The 21,303-nt window shown below is 43.3% G+C and overlaps 1 protein-coding gene across 3 annotated transcripts in view; it reads right to left on the bottom strand.

Annotated features, from left to right (window-relative positions):
* Positions 1-21,303, bottom strand: part of TSPAN12 (tetraspanin 12) — an 85,127-nt gene that overhangs the window by 22,667 nt on the left and 41,157 nt on the right. For all 3 annotated transcript variants that reach the window (XM_081023837.1, XM_081023836.1, XM_081023838.1), the window contains one exon: positions 2,225-2,299. In XM_081023837.1, coding sequence (XP_080879963.1) covers positions 2,225-2,299 — 75 coding nt within the window. The remainder of the gene's footprint in view (positions 1-2,224; positions 2,300-21,303) is intronic.

A 21,303-nucleotide genomic window follows, 5' to 3' on the forward strand; every position in this document is an offset into this window, starting at 1 on the left:
ACCCTGCAACAGGGATAGGTTAAAAATGTCCGTAAACACACCAGCTAATTCTGCAGCGCAGTCCCTAATAGCCCGTCCCATGTTTCCATCCGGTCCAGCTGCCTTCCTAATGTTAATGCTCCGAAAGGCACGTTGTACGTCACAGGTCTGTAATAAAAATGGTTGTCTATCAGTAGTAGTTTCTGATGATGTGCTGGTAGCCAATGCTGTAGTGACGGTAGTTCCAGTTCCCACCTCAAAGCGACTAAAAAATTGATTCAGTTGAATCAATTTCAATGGGTTTCAAAAGAACAGCTACATTTATCTGAATCAGGGACTAGTGCCTGGTCATGTAACACAGAATTTCAATATGCAACCTCCTCAAAAGGAAATGAAGAATGCAATCTCTCCCTCTCTCCACACACACACACACACACACACACACACACACAGAAATAGTTTCCCCATTTTTTGAAAATATGTTACAAATGGGTGCCATTTCCCCAACTCAAAGAAATACAAATAAAAGCAAAACATCCTCACACGACAGTGCCTGCACATCCAAAACTAATTTTCGGGATTAATATGAAATAATTTGTAACTATCAGGTGATTCTGTGTTTGCACTTTACTGCTTATGTGGGCAACATGTGATCAAAGGGAAGCCTTTAATATGGGTAGAATCTGAGACTGCAATCCTGTACACACTTACTTGAGGGTAAGTGTTATTAAGGTAAAAAAAAAGGTAAATGACCCCTGGAGGGTTAAGTCCAGTCAAAGGCAACTATGGGGTTGCAGCGCTTATCTCGCTTTCAGGCTGAGGGAGCCAGCATTTGTCCACAGACAGCTTTCCGGGTCATGTGGCCAGCATGACTAAACCACTTCTGCCACAACAGAACACCGTGACGGAAGCCAGAGCGCACTGAAATGCCATTTACCTTCCCACTGCAGTGGTACCTATTTATCTACTTGCACTGGCTTGCTTTTGAACTGCTAGGTTGGCAGGAGCTAGGACAGAGCAATAGGAGCTCACCCCATCACGGGGATTCGAACCACCGACCTTCCAATCAGCGAGCCCAAGAGGCTCAGTGGTTTAGCACCACCCGCGTCCCTTAAGTCTTATTAAGCTCAGTGAGTAGACTTGCAAGGGGGTTGTGCTGAGAGTCGCTTTTACGTGGCGAGTTAATTTGTCCATTCTCACTGCAAATTCTGATTGCATGGGTCGCCATCCCTATAATCCTTTGGTGAGGCTAATTTTTTCTCAATGAAAATTTGCCTCGGTATAATGCAAGACATAGAGAGCTAGGTTTCAAAAAACCCCCGATTATGTTCATATTAAGCACGTTTTAGAATCAACTGCATTTCCGAAAGGACAGCTGATCTTACACATACAAAAGCACCTGCTGTTAAAACTGCTATTCAAGGATTAATCTGAGCTCATACTTGGCCCCCACATCCTGTTTTCACTGCTAGGATTCCTTCCTGTAGAACACCCAAAATAGTAATGAAAAACGCCTCTAAACATGCACAGCGTAATAAATTTTAAAAATTCTGCCACCTGTCTCCATATGTGGGGTATCTATGGTTGTTCATCAAGGACATGGCAGAAGTGTTTTCTGACATTCCACTTTACACAATAATACAAATTAGAATGCTTCAAAATAGATAAAAAATACAATCCTGGACACATTTACTGAGAATTCCGGTGAGATATACTGGACTTACAGCCTAGTTGGTGGGTTTAAGATTCGCACGTCACTAACACTAAGCAAGAGAATCCCAAGGCTGCCATTGGACACCCACTTACCTGAAAGTAAGCTCCATTTAACTCAACAGGACTTACTTCTGAGTAGAACGGTACAGGATTGCATGTCAAACATTCAATTGATTTCCATAGGCTTTGTTTCCAAATAAACGTGCTTAGAATGGCAGCACAAATTAGAGAGAAGGGATTGTAGTTGGTTCTCAAATGGAATTCATTCTGGAAGTCCGTTCGACTTCCAAAACGTTTGGAAACCAAAGTGCAGCTTCTGATTGGCTGCAGAAAGCTCCTGCAGCCAATTGGAAGCCGCGGAAGCCCCGTCGGACGTTCGGCTTCCAAAAATAGTTCACAAACCAGAACACTCACTTCTGGGTTTGCAACGTTCGAGAGCCAAAACTTTCGAGAACTAAGCTGTTTGAAAACCAAGGTACGGCTGTATTTTTTTCCAATCAAAATATTTGAACGCTGTACATTACCCACTCACCGCAATTTCCTGCTCGTAGGTCCAAACACCGCAGGCCAGTTCAATGCAGAATATAACAAGCAAACTTCCAAAATACTGCAAAACATAAAACAGGAGTTAAATTGTAACTAGTCTAGTAGGGAGAAATGACTTCTTGTTTTAAAACACAATTTTTGTGCTCTAAAAATCCTAGAATAATTTTGGCTTCTTAACCAAGCGCATATAACGGTTGTTTTGGCATAGTTAACCTACCTCCCAGACCCGTGCAAAGCGAGATGTTCCAAGCCCACTTAATCAATGGGATGGATGCAAGCCAACTGCTGTGATAATAAACAATTAGACAAAAGCTGCTCATAGAGGGTAGTTTTTGCCCTGAGGGTAGTTTTCAAGAATTCAGGGTAAGAGGAATTCAGAACAGGCAGCTGGTGCTATCATAGCAGGTTACATAATCAGTGGCTGTTCAATTCCAAGTAATATTTTTAGGATCAAGTTACAAGGCAGTTATTTACCATGTAGTAAATCAAAGCTGGTTTACCATACTGTTATTTCTGCAAAAAAAAAAAAAAGCCTTGCTACTCTAGCCACTACCCCACAAATCGCACTGACGTGACGAATGACACACTAGGAGGAATATTATTGGTAGCAACCACAGTTTGGCATATATACAGACCATCTGAGCGTTCGAAGGGTTTCCCATGTGTCCTTTCAGGAAACCTACAGAAAGCTATTTGGTCGCTATCATAGGCAGTGGGTCTTATTTAAGGTCACCCAGTAAGCAAATAGTTAAAGTGAGTGATGATCCACAGCTATATCAGTTGTTTAAAAAAGGTGTTTAAAAATGCAACCTTTGTGGTTTGGTAACCACATCGACTTATAGGGTGGATATAGAAGAAATAATTCCTGGCACCTTCCGGTTCAGTCATAGCGCCAGGAGATTTCAGTCGGCAAGCTTTAATTGGAAGATGGGCATGAATCAAGCATTTCTTGTCTTAGGGCTTATTAATAGGAGATGTTTGCGCACGACAGAGGGAGAGAAGCATTGCTTTCTCATTTGTTACTGAAATTCAAACACATACAAATTTGTTATTGGCGTCAGAACGACCAGGGACCAACAACAACAAGGAATCTCTCGTATTCAGGCTGCAGGCCTATGACTGATTTACCCAGTCACACATGCCCCCTTTGAACAGTTTGGGTCAAGGAAACACACTTTGCAAGTGGCACAGCCATTCACAGTCGCTATGGCAGCAGCGGCTTTGGGCCCATCCTTCCATTAAGCCTCCACACTGCTCCACCTCCAACTGCACTGCAGCTCATCACCGAACAAGAGTACAGCTTGCTAAAATGGTCTGAGGTATTTCACAGAATAGGCGGCTACTTTGGCCAGTGGCAGACCTGGTTCATGGAACTCAAGTTTCTGAGAAATGGTTGCAGAGGGGGTAGAATGAGGTGAGGAACCTCAGGAACAGACGCCAAATGTGCCCTACTTGGGTCCCCTTGGGATTCTTCCCAGGCCACAACCCCTATCCTCAGATTGCATCCATCAAAGGTCATGTTCTGTGCCCTCCTCGAGTCAATGCATCATTGAACAGTGATAATGCTACTCTTTTGGCTGTATAGGTTTATGACATGGGTAGGCAAACTTAAGGCCCCGGGGACGGATCCAGCCCAATTGCCTTCTAAATCCGGCTCGTGGACAGTCCAGGAATCAGCGTGTTTTTACATGAGTAGAATGTGTCCTTTTATTTAAAATGCATCTCTGGGTTATTTGTGGAGCATAGGAATTCATTCATTTCCCCCCAAAAAATATAATCTGGCCCCCCACAAGATCTGAGGGACAGAGGACCAGCCCCCTGTTGAAAAAGTTTGCTGACCCCTGGATGAGGTGGCTGGATGCCGAAATCCCAAGGGAGCAGAAAAGACTATGTATGCAACCACAGCTGCACAGATGTTATTGGCCCAGAGATGGAAAGATGATAAAGTTCCTGCCAGAGAAGAATGGCAGATGAAGTTGATGGACTACGCTGAAAGGGCTTAAATGACCGGAAGAATCAGAAATCAGGAAGACCAAAATTTTAATAAGGAAGGGGAAAATTGATAACCATTGTAAACGGTTAAAATCGTTAGTAGGATTAGAATATCACTTGTAGGTTAAGGGTGAATTCTGGACACAATGAAGATGCAAAAGATTTGTATCATCATAAAAGATGCAGGAGGACATTAATAATAGGACCCACAAAGGGGAGGATGGAAGTCCAAGAGATTCCTTGGAATCTTGTCTTTATGATTTATGTTTGATATATCTCTGTAAAATTTTAATTTGAAAAACCAAATATATTTTTTTTAAAAGAGAGGTGGCTCTATATAGGAAACATGTGACTTTACAAAGGTAAGTCTCACCTGTTGCTCTGCCCCATCACTGCCTTATGGCTTTCAGAAAGTCGCCTATAAGAAAATGTGCCTTTGGGCAGTTTCCCCAACCCTGAGAGAGAATGTGCAGGTTATTTACAGTAAAGAAGTGGGGAAAACGTTGCTCTTGGGAAATGTTGTTGTTGTTCTAAAAAAAGCATTTTATGGGTCTTTCCCTTTGTTTCCTATTTTCTCTCTTCTGTCAAAGTTGCAACGTTGCTAGAAAACCAATTAATCATTTGTCAGGATGCATCTTCCGCTGTTATTAATTTATTCCCTTTCACCGCTCTAATAAATAATGAACATGCATACAGTGTGTCGTACGGATCGACTCTGCCATCATGTTTCAGGTAATGGTGCAAGGAATGCCGGGCGTGGAAATAGAAAATGCTACCGTTCAGCCACTTCTTCTGCACTCAATATATTGGTTTAATTCCAACATTTCCTTTTTTTCTGAATGCCATTAAATGTTTCACAGCTGAAGCAACACTGTGTGTGTGTGTGTGTGTGTGTGTGTGTGTGTGTGTGTGTAAATGGCTTTCTGCCTTACAACAGGTTTTCAGAAAGTTTCTGAATAGCTTTTAACGCAGATAGCTTTTAAGTACTGTTAAAAAGACAGGGGGGAGAGGAGAAGATAAAATGGAATATGTACAATGCATTACAGTGGTACCTCGGGTTAAGTACTTAATTCGTTCCGGAGGTCCATTCTTAACCTGAAACTGTTCTTAACCTGAAGCACCACTTTAGCTAATGGGCCTCCTGCTGCTGCCGCGCCACCAGAGCACGATTTCTGTTCTCATCCTGAAGCAAAGTTCTTAACCTGAAGCACTATTTCTGGGTTAGCGGAGTCTGTAACCTGAAGCGTATGTAACCCGAGGTACCACTGTATTTTGTGCCTCTACAGCAGTGTTTCCCTAACTTGGGTCTCCAGCTATTTTTGAACTACAACTCCCATCATCCCTAGCTAGCAGGACCAGTGGTCAGGGATGATGGGAATTGTAGTCCAAAAACAGCTGAAAACACAAAGTTGCAAAACACTGATCTACAGCAAGCAAGGAATCGACACAATGTTTGCAACAAGCAGTCAAAACACACTTCCCAGAAACAACAGGTGAGATTGTAGGTGGGAGATTCTGGCTCAAGAAAGAGAGAAAGAAGATTGGTTGGTGCCTGGGAGAATGTCAATAATAGATCAGCCACTCTCACATTACAGGGGTTTATGTATGGATTTTATAACTAAATTTATACTTGTAAACCGCTCAGATGCCATTTTGTCATGCAAGCGGTATATAAATCAAACAATTATAACAGCTATTATTGTTATTTCTAGGAATCATTGTATTACTTTTTGTCTCTACAAAACACTTTGTTATTCTGAAACTGTTAATCTTTTATTTTATTCCATTTATATGAAAATTTATTTACCGCTAGCTTGTGTAGAACACATCCACACAGTGTACAAATATATACATATAAACGACAATAAATGTTACGAGAAAGTGCAGCATTTCCTACTGGCTACCAGTTTTCGTCTGAGAAACAAGCAATCCAGACATCGGCCTGGACCCTCGGAAGCGTCTCATGACCCCCAGCAGAACACTCAATTTGCAAAGGGAACTCAAAAGGAGAAGATGAGAGCCAAGAAAAGTTCCTGCCTTTGTAACCGATGGCTTCTGCTGCTCAGATCATAGTTACAACCCAACGAAGCGTGATGAGAGGCGGCCCAAAGATCACTCTGGAAGCTGCTCTTTTAAAACTCTGATTAAATCCGGGAACAGCATCCCAAATAATGGGAAATGAATTCCTCAGGGCACACTTCTTTTCGGCTACCCTTATCAAAATCCCGGAGTGATGAAACTCAGCTTTTCCCGTTTGCATGCCAATAAAAGGGCGTTTCCTCAGCTGGGAAGACAAACTATTTTAGAAATGGAATGAATGTCGTTAGGTCTTTAAAAATAAATCCTCTTCATGACAGATATGATCAAAGCAAAAGGGTGGACTTAGGTCAAGCAAATGGAAATGTAGTTGTTGACTTCAGGGAAATCAGGATGAAACTAAATGATCCCCCTTATTGTTTGCCAGTACATGGGGTGTGAAGATTCACAATACTGCTAAATTGTTGGTTTTTTTAAAGCCCCAAATGTTCTGCGGAGTGTGTTAATTTTCTCAGGTTTCTCCTGAATGTGGCACTATTCTTTTTGGGTTGTGCATGTGTGTGTTTTCAGTGCAGACTTCATTCCTTCTCCACATTACCATTTCAAAGATAATAAATGCCATGTGTTTATCAGTTTATTCCCACACAATCAAATACAAGTGAAACTTCATTTCAGATGGTTCGAACAGAAAGTGAATGAGAGGAAAGTTGAGTTTTCCTGAGCAAAGTGAGAGCTTGCAGGTGATGGTGAGGAAACCATGGTCCCATGCATGCAACAGGGCCCCTAGATATAGAAATACATGGATGTCAAGATAGTGTCGTGCTATCCTCCCATTATTTGGCATCTTGGCAAATAATCCTCAAGGTTAGAGGGGGAGAGCCCTGCGGAGGGGGGACTGCCACAGCTTAAAAGCAAAGCAAAGAAACCTGTAGTCCAATGGTCAATAAGTAAGGAAGTTGTGTCACGAATTGCTCACCCTTTCTGTAAGAGTAGGAATATGCAGCATTGACAGGAACAAGCAGATACTCCTCCATTAGGCTGATCAAGCATAAAACGTTGCCTTGATGCAGCATTTTGAGAATGCCATGTGGAATTCTCTTGAGCAAAGAAACCTACTGGTGCATTTGGAAGTCAAATATGACCTTCTAGGAAGCACGTTCCTGGTGAACTAGGAACTTTGCCACATAAACCGTCTAACAACTGTACTTCTTATGTCACCTCAATTGTCAATAAGATATTGGAAGAACCTAGTGGGTACGATGAACCTAGTACATGGAAGGTAGCATGGCTCTGGGGTTTGGGTGAGGAACCTACAGCTCGTCAGTTGGTTCTTGGACTCCAGTTCCCATCAGCCGGCATTGCCAATGATCAGAGATAATGGGAGCTGAAGTCTAACCACATCCACATCTGGAAAGCCACAGGTATGCCATTAATGCTGTAGAGCAGGGTTGGCCAAACCCGGGTCTCCAGATGTTTTTGGACTACAAATCCCATCATCCCTAACCACTGGTCCTGCTAGCTAGGGATGATGGGAGTTGTAGTCCAAGTTTGGGAAACGCTGCTCTAGAGCATAGCCTCTCAGTATAGCCCCACCTGTGGAAAAGCTGCTAGAGGGCTCACGGACAAGCTGTCTTCACTCAGTTTCCTCCGATATTCCACGGGAAGCCCACCCCACCCCTCCAGACACATCCCAGGCCTTCCTGTGGCTCCTGCAACTCTCAGGAGATCCTGATCATCGAAATTTCTGTATTCAAGTGCATTGCTATTGTGAGCAACAGTTAAGCACAGGGCTATCTTTATTAGAAGAAATGAGTCTGGGAGCCAACGTGATTAAACAGCAAAAGAGTGTCAGGAGCAGCTGGCACCATCAGCTCCCTGCCCAAGCTGTCAGCCTGATAGACAGCTGCTGGCAGGAGTCAAAAAACCAGAAGAAGCCAGGCAAGGCAGCCCTGGGGGAGGAGAAGGAAGAGTGCTCAACCTGGATAAAGGTGTGCCCTGCAGCACATTTAGGGAGGGGATGTCAGGGATCGTGCTGAGAAGGTCTGCACTGAGGAGAAATGGTAGGAACCTCCCCCTCCCTCTGCTCCTGATCAGGATACTGAATCTCCCCAGGAGCAGGAGGACAGTATAGATTTGGAACAGTGGTTTGCAGAGGGGCATAGTTCAGAAGGCAGAAGCTGGGAAATACTGGAAGGGGGACAGCTAGGAGAAGTAACACTGGGAGATAGAGGGTTAACAGATTCACTGTCTCTGGAAAGCATTCATCCGCTCAGCCCAAGGTCAAGAAGAGCTGAACAGAAAGCACAGTGGTTACGAGCTCAGGGTACAAGACGCAGTAGTGACTAGTGACGTGAGTGACTAGGGAGGAAGTGGGTGAAACCCTTAATTGGGAGCACCACCATTCCTAGAAAATGGATTCTTTGTTCTCTTGCTGTGATCATTAAAGTTTCTAACTGGTAAAAAGACTCCTTTCCTTTGTTCTGCTTATCTACTGCCAAAGGGGGGGGGGGGGAGGAAGTCGATTCCCTGAAGCCTGACGAGAGCAAGGATGGAGAAGAAGTAACAGGGGGGAAACAAAGAGGTCTGCTAGGCTGTGGGCAAGATTGTCCACAGCAACCTAGGCCTCAGCATGGGAGGAAGGAAAAGGCAGCATTTCTGGGACTTGCTACCCCAGCAGAGGGTTGGGGAGGGAAAGGGTAACTGAAGGAAGGGGCAGGCTCCTTGCACATCTGATAACAGAGGAAAAGCAAGACTGCTTGAATAAACAGCTCTCAGAAGGGCTCACAGGACAAGAAAGGCTCTAAACTCATCTGAAGGAAAAGTTTGCCAGGCTTTTTAAAAAGCCATGGTTTAGCATTGCATTAGCGCTGAGGAAACCACAGAAACACAGTATCACACAATTGTAAGGTTGGAAGAGATCCCGAATCCTATTCAAAATAAGGGAATTTCCCTTAAAAAAAGGAAAACGTTGACAGCTATGGACAGATGGCCGTCCAACCTCTGCTTTTAAACCTCCAAGGAAGGAGAGTCCACCACCTCTCGTGGAAGTCTGTTCCGCTGTCACACAGCAGGGTTGCTTGTGTTTCTCTATCCATGCTTTTCTGAGGCAAGACTTGGTTCAGCAAACTATGTTTCTTTAAAACACAGGCAATGCAACAAACCATAGTTTACACTTAACTATGACTAAGGTAATAGAAGCACTGAGCCAGTGTCATACTTACAGCAGTGTGAAACTAGCTGGCTGCTATTAAACTTGTTAAAAACCTTCAATTGTTCAATTTTGGTCTGAAAGCAAGATAACAAAATGCCCCTTATGTGTCTTTTTCCCTCATAGATTTTTCAGTGTTTTTAAAGCTAGATAGAAGAGGCAGCAAACGGGGGGAAATATATCTGAAAACTGAATGTGCAGACTCTCTAGCCATACACTAGAACTACATGCTTTATTCTGAGGTGAAGTGCTAAACACCTCCTGAGATGTGGGACTCTGCAGAACGTGATTGCAAAGAAAGCAAAAGGAACCATATAAGTATTTAAAGTGCTGCTGCTATACATTTTGAAAGCAATTCAAAAAAGAGGATTGCGCATACTCTCCTTGCCAAAACATTCAGCCCTGACCACCCCAAAAAACAAAAAAAGCTGATTAAAAGCCGGTAATCCAGCAGGGATGAATCCCAGTCTCTGTCACGCCTGGTTCTCTGCAGACCTTAACGCTAAATCTCTGTCAGTTGTTTATATTTTTTGCTGCTCATACTGATTGGCTATTGAGTGATATATTGAAACACTCCCATTTAGCAAATAATCGAAGTCCAGTGTCAATATTTGTACAAGGTAATGGAGCAGATGGTGGACTCTTAATTTTGTACTTAGGAGGCGACTGCATTCCTTCATGCCGGACACCAACTCCCCTAAATACCTAAACCCCAAAGTGTAGGTGACCAAAGCACTCCAGGAGATTAAGGTAAATATTATGGGGGAAGAGGTTCTGCCTCACTTCCTCTGCTAGAAGGCAACGTGTGAGAAACTGTAGTGCTAGGAGTCAAAATGATGTTGTTCTTCTTTACCTGAAGGAGCGTCTCCACCCCCATCGTTCAGCCCGGACACTGAGATCCAGCTCCGAGGTCCTTCTGGCCGTTCCCTCAGGGCAAGAAGTGAAGTTACAGGGAACCAGACAAAGGGCCTTCTCAGTAGTGGTGCCCGCCCTGTGGAATGCCATCCCATCAGATGTCAAGGAAACAAACAACTACAGTGGTACCTCGGTTTACGAACTTAATCCGTTCCAGAAAACCATTCTTAAACCGAAACTGTTCTTAAACCAAGACGCGCTTTCTCTAATGAGGCCTCCCGCCGCCAGTGACCTTCCACTGTTCGGATTCCGATCTTAGACTGAGGTAAAGTTCTCAAACCAAGACACTATTTCCGGTTTTGCAGAGTTTGTAAACCAAACTGTTCTTAAACTGGGCTGTTCTTAATTCGAGGTACCACTGTATCTGACTTTTAGAAGACACCTGAAGGCAGCCTTATATAGGGAAATTTTAAATGTTTATTATGCTTTTATATTTGTTGGGAGCCGCCCAGAGTAGATGGGGCAACCCAGTCAGATGGGCATGGTACTACTACTACTACTACTACTATTATTATTATTGGTGGCCAGCACCACCCATGGCTGGCCCATGCGATGCGATGCAGATCCATGGATGATCCGCATAAACAGGATGGCCTATAGCTTGTGAGTGTCATATCTGACAGCCACCACCGCAAACTATCACACAATTGTGCCATGAAACTAAGAGTTACCCGGGTGGTCACACGCTGCAAATCTAATAGCCCTGATGGATCAGGGTTTTACACATTGGCAATACAGTCACTTCAGGGAAATTTACAAGCCGGACATGAAGGCAATCGCTCTCTGCTGTTGTTGCTCCTTAGCAGTTGGTATTTAGAGACATGTTGTCGCTGAATCACAAGGCTCCATTTAGCCCCACCCCACCCCCATGACTAGCAACTATTGAATTTGTATAATCCTCCTTTAAAGGCCGTCTAAGCAACCGGTCTAAGTAACCGGTCAACACTACATCTTGAAGCGAATTTCATAAGTTAATTACAATAGCATGTTAAGTGGTGCTTCTGATTGCCCCAAATTCCTGCCAATCAGCTTCATTCGATGGCGGCTGAGCTTAAGAGACAGGGCTGAAATCTTGTGATGAACTCATTTCCATTACGAGAAAGTGGCCTTTCAAGTCCTTGCAATTATGGAGGAAGCCTCTTGATCGTACATGACTGAAAAGGACCTGCAACTTTCAGGTCTGCGTTATTATGCCAAAAAGACAAAAACAATGCTCACAGTCCTTCTGGAGCCTCCTGTAAGAGGCATGGAGAAGGCCTTGAAAGTGAAAAGGAGAGATTAAAGGCTTGAAGCTATTGAGAGAAGTAACTGGGAAGAAGAAGAAGAAGAAGAAGAAGAAGAAGAAGAAGAAGAAGAAGAAGAAGAAGAAGAAGAAGAAGAAGAAGAAGAAGAAGAAGAAGAAGAAGAAGAAGAAGAAAAAGAAAAAGAAGAAGAAGAACTGCCAGCCTTAGCAACAAAGCAAAGTACAGTTGTTGCTTTTGGTAGCAAACTCCATTTGTTTGCTTGTGCAACTGATGAACATTATATGGACTCTTGTATCGTATGGAAGGAGGAGGAAAGAGAGGAGGCTCATCTCAAAGGGCAATTTAGAGGCACAGGTTTGAGCATCAAGAAAATTCCTCTTGTGTGGATGGTGTTGTGTGGGTTCTTTCAGAAGAGGGAAGAGTCTTCCCACAATACATGCAGAACTTCAGACTGCAACCACATACCCTCCAACATTTCTCCAATGAAAATAGGGACGTCCTATTCAATATTACTACTACTACTACTACTACCCCACCCTTCTGACTGGGTTGTCCCAGACACTCTGGGTGGCCCCCCAATACATATAAAACCATAACAAAACAATAAACTTTTTTTTAAAAAAAAAAAAAACTTCCCTATTTTTCCTACAGTTACTTATCTCCTTGGCTCAGGGGTTGAATAACTCCATACTCTCGAGCATTTTTCCAATGAAAATAGGGATGTCCTAAGGAAAAGTGGGACAGTCCGGGATCAAATCAGAAACCTAGAAGGCTTCTGTAAATTCAGGACTGTCACTGGAAAATAGGGGCACTTGGAGAGCCTGCAACCACATATTTCCAGCTACTATGACTTATTTGTACTTTTGATGTATGAGCTACTTCTGAGGGCTCAACCCAGTCCACGGTCTGTGTGTGGGTGTGTTAATGGACAAACTGAAAAAGTTGCATCCATATTAGAAAGTGATGGGGAGAGAGAAGTATTCTAGGAGTTAAAATGGCACGAAACGCCAGTTCACCTACAGGTCATGAATGCTAGCTATTCATCTTCTGCTACCAAATCTGGGAATCTTATCAGCTGCCACGACCTGTTTGGTTCTATCTGCACAACTTTATTCAGTCATAAATGAACTTAATCATTGTTAAACCAAGATCTTACACATTTTGGTCTGGCTTACGTAGAGAGGGACAAGCCAGTTTATAGATTCATTGCACCATGCATGGCTGTGTTAAGCAAATGTTAAAATACAAATCATTTGGCTGTGCAGTGAGAGCCTTCCAGTGCTTATCTGCCAAACAATATTTATTTTTCTGCCATTTTTCCGATAAAAGCTATTAGTAAAGAGATTTGTGCCGTCAGCTCAGAGATATATTCCTAACAGATTTTCTTTGTTATATAGATACAAATCCACAGGAAAGCAATAATTCTGGCCCATGCTTCGGCTGGCTGTAACAAAAGCCTATTTTCTTTCTTCTTCTTTTTTTAAAATTCCACCAGCTTCACGGTCGTATTTTTGTCAAATAATGACATAGTGTGTTTTTATTGGCTAACCAAGATGATAAAAGAATTTCAAGAGGCAGTAGACATTTGTGGAAATTACTTCTTACAATCTTGGCATATTCAAGGCTGAATCTGAGCCAAGGCTCGGCCCTATAGTTTGTGTAACTGCAATAAAAAGTGCCTCTGAGCATGTGAAGAACACATTTTTCAAACCATGGATGAGTCATAGACTCACGTACCTGGAACTGAAGAAAGGTTAAAAATTAATGGTCAGAAACTATGGTCCCTCTTTAGACGACGTTAACCATTGATTCTTAGAATGTGGGTTTCAATCCACATGCTTGTATCACAATACATTTGTTAGTCGACACTGCAAGATGCTATGGGTTGTAGCCACCTAAGTTTTGATCACAGTAGACCCAATGAAATTAAAGGACCTAAATTAGTCATGTTCATTTATTTCAATGGGTCTATTCTGAATATGACTAAAGTCAAACCCAACCCCATGTTGGCTTTTCAGCAAGAGACCAACATAGATCTGAAAGTTATTAAGCATTTAATGTGTCCAACTTTTCCTGCACGTTTTTCTGTTCCCATGTCCTATTCACTGGTAACAAAGCCATGTGTAGCCAAAATAGTCACCTCCGACTTTTTTCCACCCATCAAGTTCCAGTGGGTCCACCTGAAATTAACCAGTCTTCCAGCAGTGAACTGTGGTCAATATTCAGTCCACTCCTGTGGTAAAAAAGGTAACCCTGGAGGGTTAAGTCCAGACAAAGGCGACTATGGTGTTGTGGCGCTCATCTCACTTTCAGGCTGAGGGAACTGGCGTTTGTACACAGATAGATTTCCGGGTCATGTGGCCAGCATGACTAAATTGCTACTGGTGCAACGGAACACCGTGACGGAAGCCAGAGTGCACGGAAATGCCGTTTACCTTCCCGCCACAGCAGTACCTATTTATCTACTTGCACTGGAGTGCTTTCGAGCTGCTAGGTTGGCAGAAGCTGGGACAGAGCAACGGGAGCTCACCCCATCGCGGGGATTTGAACCGCTGACCTTCTGATCGGCAAGCCCAAGAGGCACAGTGGTTTAGACCACAGCACCACCTGCGTCCATACTGGCTCATGGACTACAGAGAATTTTCTGGTGAGAGGAAATAAGAGAACTGTAAGAGCTCAGATTAGCTATGGACACAAAAGACTTCAACTAAATGGGTTGAGGCTATGTGCTAGATCAGCTGGTGCTTAGAAAATTTGTTAATTAACTGTATTTAGCAGCAACAGCTTGCAAGTAAAGTTGAGCAATAACCTCCCAGCAATGAAGTCACAGAGTTGGAGCTGTGTTGGATACCAGCTGAGCTAATGAAGCTCCTGCTGGTGTGTTTGTGCAGTCCCATTCTTGCTGCTGCTTCGCTCTTCCCTCTTCCCTGGTGTTGTAAACAAAATCTGCCCTTGTTCCCTTATGGCGTATCCAAGAGCCCGTATAGAGTCCTTACGTGGGTTCCCTATTGGTAGGAGAAAATAACAGAGGCCAACCAGAGAATATTGAGAAGCAAAGCAGCTAGTAAGCCTGATCTTTATTAAAGCTGTTGCAACAGGGTGCTCCCCTCACACGCAGGAGGACAGAGGAGGATCCAGAACAAAGGTGTGCCCGCCCTTATATAGACATTTTAAATTGCCCGCCCTGGAGTCCAAGACCACCCCCAGAAACATCATACATACATCTCAGAAGAGGTGGTCTACAACAGAAATCTAAGGGTGTTGTTTATCTCCTTTCTGGAAGGTTACCTGTTAATGGTCACTTGATTGGATTACCTGGGGAGCCTGGCCAGTCTTTTGTAATGATAAATACTTAGTTCCTGAGCCAGGTCACAGGCTCACCCTATTCATACACAGACATACCCTTAAGACAGGATTTGTGAACGAAAAGACAATGGGGAGGCTGTTCCATTTTCCTTTGACCTTGCAGAGAAATATTTGAGGTCAATTTGGGAGGGACAAAATGGTTACAGGACTTTTTCTGTGGGGTTTCAGACATGTGGTTTATATATGCAGTTACGAACATTTATCTCATATATACAGTGGTGCCCCGCAAGACGAATGCCTTGCAAGACGAAAAACTCGCTAGACGAAAGGGTTTTGCGTTTTTTGAGTCGTTCCGCAAGACGGATTTTCCGATGGGCTTGCTTCGCAAGACGAAACGTCTTGCGAGTTCTTGCAAGTTTGTTTCCTTTTTCTTAAAGCCGCTAAGCCGTTAATAGCCGCTAAGCCGTTAATAGCCGTGCTTCGCAAGACGAAAAAACCGCAAGGCGAAGAGACTCGCGGAACGGATTCATTTCGTCTTGCGAGGCACCACTTTATATGTATGACCTTAAAATTCTTCTAACACTGGTAAACAGAAGTGACTACACTCCTTGGAGGCAGTTGTGAGGTTCCACCTCCCGCAGTGAGCTGCTCCTGGTGCTTAGCTCCAGGACCTCTCCCTGCTCATTCATCCAGATACATCAATGTGATCTAATCAAGGGATGGCCAGATGGTCTGTGAGCAACACCTGGTCACCCCTGTTGCAATTGTGGTCCCCCCTCTTATTCCCATCTTCCCAGGCCGGTGAGGAGGAAAGATCTCAAGAACATCACTTTGCACCAGATGCCAGGTGAGTCCAAGGGACTCCTTGATGGGCAAGGAGTTACTTCCCATGCACATAGTAAACAGAGATGCAACAGGTGTCTTTGCAATAGTGCAGAGGCCCCTGGGGTCATCCTGCCAACTTGCACAGGGCACCCACAGCATTTGAAATCCCTTGCTCTGTGGCCACAAGCAGGTGATGTCCCATCTGCAGTTCAGTGCAAGTCCCATAAAAAGTAAGAAGCCCATTTCTGCCAACTGGAGCCTATCTGTGGTGGTGTCATGGCTGGGATGGAGCTAGGCTATGCCTCCATAGCTGGAGGCAGCAATGCTTATGAACACTAGCTGCTGGAAACCGCAGGAGGGGTGAGGGCTCTTGCACTCAAATCCTGCTTACTGGTTCACAAGTGGCAACTGTGAGAACAAGATGCTGGACTAGATGGGCCATTGGACTGAACCAGTAGGCTCCTCTGATGGATCTGCCATCTTCTCCATGCCATAGAAGTTGGCTGTTCCTCATCTAATGGCCTCGGTCCAGTATACCTGAAGGAGCGTCTCCACCCCCATCGTTCAGCCCAGACACTGAGGTCCAGCACCAAGGGCCTTCTGGCAGTTCCCTAATTGCGAGATGCAAAGCTACAGGGAACCAGGCAGAGGGCCTTCTCGGTAGTGGTACCCGCCCTGTGGAACACCCTCCCATCAGATGTCAAAGAGATAAACAACTACCTGACATTTAGAAGACATCTGAAGGCAGACCTGTTCAGGAAAGTTTTTAATGTGTGACATTTTAATGTATTTTTAATCTTTGTTGGAAGCCGCCCAGAGTGGCTGGGAAAACCCAGCCAGATGGGCGGGGTACAAATAATAAATTATTATTATTATTATTATTATTATTATTATTATTATTATTCAGACCAGCTTCACTGCTTCCATGACCTCCAAGAGGAAAAATGGGAGTTTTTCAAGGTATATGCCTACTAATATCTTGGTGTTTCTGCTTTCTTTGTCAATTAAAAATTAGTGGAAGTCTTTATGAGAGGGACAGAAATCCTGCCTGAAGCCTTGCCCATCTAGTTGTGAGATCTCCCTGCCTCTCTGAACTGTCTCTGAGGCAGCACCCTACTTTCCTGGCAGAAAGCGCTACTGGAAACAACGAATAATTTCCAGATAGGCATGTATAAGATTGCATGGCTAGCTTTTTAGAAAGTGATATCAGGCACCCATGTGTCTTTGATGTCAAGCTGAAATGGAATATTTAAGATCTCTTTCACATAGGGAGAGATGTTTACAAATGTGTAGATGATACGGAGGAGGAGAAGCAGGAGATTTGCATTTTATTTCGAAATAAAACGACCCCCTAAAGCTACAGAAACGAAATACATTACAAATGGATCAGATGACAGAAAAAATCTGTGATGAAATTCTTCCTGCAAACATCTTAACTTTATGATGGGCAAGTGTTTTCCTGCAACCAGAATGCCCCAGCCACCTAATACAAAACTATGTATTTAAGAACCAGAATCTCTGTATATATAGCATTCACCAAACAGGAAACCAGATTATTTGGCAAAGAGCCAAACTGATAGGTGATCTGTGCTCAAAGTCTCATTGAATTAAATGGAAGCTTAACAATTCCTTGAAGCCTGAACTACCTGAAACTGATAGCATCTTTTATCCATTGCTGCTTCTTAAGTCGTCTCTTACTGGAATCACTGGCTGCAATTCTATTAGGTAAAACACTGGAAAGTCTAGTTAAGAGGAAATAAGCAATATAAAAGACAGATCTATTGTTCCTGTAAAGGGAGAATGACCACCATTATCTACCTAGCTCTACTGGCTTTTATTTTCAAGTCTGTTTTTTTGAAAAAGAGAACTATAAAATCTTGGTTTGGTGCCGTAGTCCTATTTCTGCAGCAACACTGGAGTTAATTCACTGCTGGCTCAGGAAACTTAGCATTATGGAAATGAAAAATTTGGTTTTATCATTCAGCCAGCAATTTAAACCTTATTCCAGTGTACCAGCTTGGCACATACTGAAATGAACAAGTTTCATGCTAGGAAAATCATTCTGCAGCATTTGTGGTTCATCTTAGCACATACTGCGCACGCCAGAATCAGTTCAATAGGGGGAAAGGCTAAATTTACTCAAGGAACACTTTTAAATGTTCCCCAAGAAGCTACATCACTAGAAGCTCATATCACAAAATAGCCATTGGAGCTATTTATTGCATTGCATAGCTTCCTCAGAAAAAAAAAGATCTGTTGCTTAGCCACTTAGTTGCACAAGGCCAAATGCTGAATATCAGCTAGCTCTCTCAGGAACTATTCAGGCTAGGCAAGGCATGCAATTACAGACACTTGTTCAATCATGTAATTCTTGGCCACTCTAAGTGGCTTCCAACATATATAAAAACATAATTAAACATTAGAAAAAAAACTTCCTTATACAGGGCTGCCGAAGATGTCTTTCTAAAGGTTGCATAGTTATCTCTTTGGCTCAGGGGTGATACAACTCCATACCCTCCAACATGTCTCTGATGAAAATAGGGACGTTCTAAGGGAAAGTGGGACATTCAGGGATCAAATCAGAAACCGGGACAGCTTCTGTAAGTCTGGGACTGAAAATAGGGCGACATGGAGGGTCTGCAAAAAACGTGTCTCCATTTCAAATAGGGCTATGCTCAGGAGGCTGTGTGGCAAGCTCTTTCATCTTGGAAGGAGGAAAGGCAGTACAACAAAGCTTCAAATCTTAAGCTAGTGTTCCCTCAAGCTTTTACAGCTCACAGATTTAAGGCTGGAAAGGAGGCTTTGCAGTACAACCTTAACGCAGTTCTAGCATTTGCGTGTTCAGACCCAGAAACCTCCCCCCTAAATAAATTCACACTTGACTCAAATTTTGGTTTGGTTTTTGGCAGAATTTAGGCCACAACTTTATTGATTACAGAAAGTGAGTGGTTGCATAGGCTCTGGTTTGACTAGCTCCCTGCCATGCAGGTAGCGCTGACCCAGGGTTCCAGCATAGGTCAGCCAATGGTGAACACCTGGATAAGCAGAAAGCCGGGAACAGGCTATCTCTGCCTCCCAAATGTCCCCCTGGACTCAGGCACAGGCACAACCCCCTCTCAGGGTTTGACCAAACCATTGAGTCCCTGGATTCCTTTAACGGAATACCCTTCACATAGGGATGGCGAGAGAGTTCTCCCATCCCTATCACCTGAACCAGAGCCTATCCGCAACCTTACAAGTTGTGACTATTTGCTATGCGGCAAGCGAAACCCAAATGGCAACAGTCAATCAGCCAAGTGGGGAAGATTTCTGCCGTGCCCCTGTCCCAACGACAGACAACACACAAGGGCATAGCAAGGTCTAGCGCAAAGCCCTAAAAGTAGGGAGAGGTGGGTGGGTGTTCCAAATGCACGTGCTGAAAGAGGAAGCTCTGGGTCACGTGCATGGGTCCCTCAAACCTTTTGGACTGTGTCCCATTGGCCAGATTGCACCCAGCTTCGAGGGACTTACCAATCGGGTGTTGTGGCTGACCAATCGTACCCACCCACAACACAGGGTGTCAGTTTTCCAGGTCTCGCTGCAATACGTGCCCTCTTTAAGGGAGGACCCGATTAAGCGCAATAAGGACATCAGAAGTCCCCTGCTGGATCAGACCAAAGCGCACCCCCCCTCGCCCAGGCCAGCATCCTGTTTTCACAGTCAGTTTGATACTCCCATTGCACCAGTTGTATTTTGCCACTGACAAGCCACCTTTTGCGACTGTTTGGAGATGTCTGGAAAGAAGAAGTCCCCGCGAAAGAAGAATGGATACAAAAACTTATGGAATGTGCAGAAATAGCTTAGAAGGAATATAAAGAATAACTCAATAATGTTAGGAATATTCATTACTAGAATAAGGCTATACACCGGGAAAAGACAGGTAGTCCAACTACACCTTTTTTCTTTTTTTCTGGTTTTTTCTTTCTTTAATTCATGTTAATAAATAGATAAGACAACAAAAGAAAGTAAAAATACGAATTAGTTTAATTTATAAAAAAATTCCTTCCAGCAGCACCTTAGAGACCAAATATGTTTGTTATTGGTATGAGCTTTCGTGTGCATGCACACTTCACGAAAGCTCATACCAATAACAAACTTAGTTGGTCTCTAAGGTGCTACTGGAAGGAATTTTTTTATTTTGTTTCGACTACGGCAGACCAACACAGCTACCTACCTGTAACTAGTTTAATTTATGTAAGTAAACAGAATACTGCTTGTATATGGTTTTTGCTTACACGGATTATATATATGTTTACTCAAGAAGATGTACAATATATATGCAGCACAAACCCAAGCAGACCACAGGACATTGGCTAGGAATAGATATACCTTCATTTGCATGGTACAGGGAACTCACAGAATTGGACTATGAATTGTATTTTTTTGGGTCCATTTTTCCATTTGTAAAGACAAGAACAGGAAAAGTATATATTAATAAGTTGGATTAAAATGGTTAAAAAATAAATCACCTACCAAAAACAAGATTTAAAAAATACTTTAAAAGCAACAGAATATGATCAGTTACTGTTGAAAATCAGGCCTAAAACCCAGATTGAAATGGATCTAGATCATGGGTAGGCAAACTAAGGCCCAAGGGCCGGATCCGGCCCAATCGCCTTCTAAACCCGGCATGTGGACAGTCCGGGAAGCAGCATGTTTTTACAATAATTGAATGTGTGCTTTTATTTAAAATGCATCATTATTTGTGGGGCATAGGAATTCGTTCGTATTTTTTTTTCAAAATATAGTCCAGCCCCCCACAAGGTCTGAGGGGCAGTGGACCAGCCCCCTGCTGAAACAGTTTGCTTACCCCTGGTCTAGATAATCAGGGTCATCAAAGATACCCAACTGAGGTATAATAATGGCGGTCAGTCTCCCCTTACAGATACCAGCCATCTTTCTTGAGCATTGCTTTCTTCATCCTTAACAGGACCCTCCAGCTCTCAACTAATAGGTTTTTGCAATTAATGTATACAATCTATACAGATGGACCCAACTTTAGTTTAAGCCCAAAGGAAGCCTCCTCATTTTTAACCTTTCCGTTTAGATTGCTGTCAAGTGACCATATGCAGGCAGCTGCAGATAATAAATTATGGTCTTCTTGTAGCCGGGTTCCAGTGCTATTAGAGAAGCTAAACATGTCAACTCAGTTTAGATTTACATCTTGCATTAAACCCAAATGCTTCCACTTGGTTTAGATTTTACTACATGGTGGCGTTTTGTGAGGAAATGAAGGTACTGCCAGCCTCAAAGCTTCAAAACAGAACTGAAAGATTTGAGTTTCATAAAACATGTAAACGTCCTTATAGCAAGATGCCCAATGCACTTTTGGGAAGGCTTTCTTCAGGGACATCAGAATACAGGTTTCCTATTAAAGAAACAGTAATGTTGTTGTTATTATTATTATTAAATGCACTTTGGAGCTTATCTGAAGAAGTGTGCATGCACACGAAAGCTCATACCAATAACTAACTTAGTTGGTCTCTAAGGTGCTACTGG

This window comes from Podarcis pityusensis (genome assembly GCF_964106645.2).
Source record: "Podarcis pityusensis genome assembly, chromosome: 10".
NCBI classification, from domain to species: domain Eukaryota; kingdom Metazoa; phylum Chordata; class Lepidosauria; order Squamata; family Lacertidae; genus Podarcis; species Podarcis pityusensis.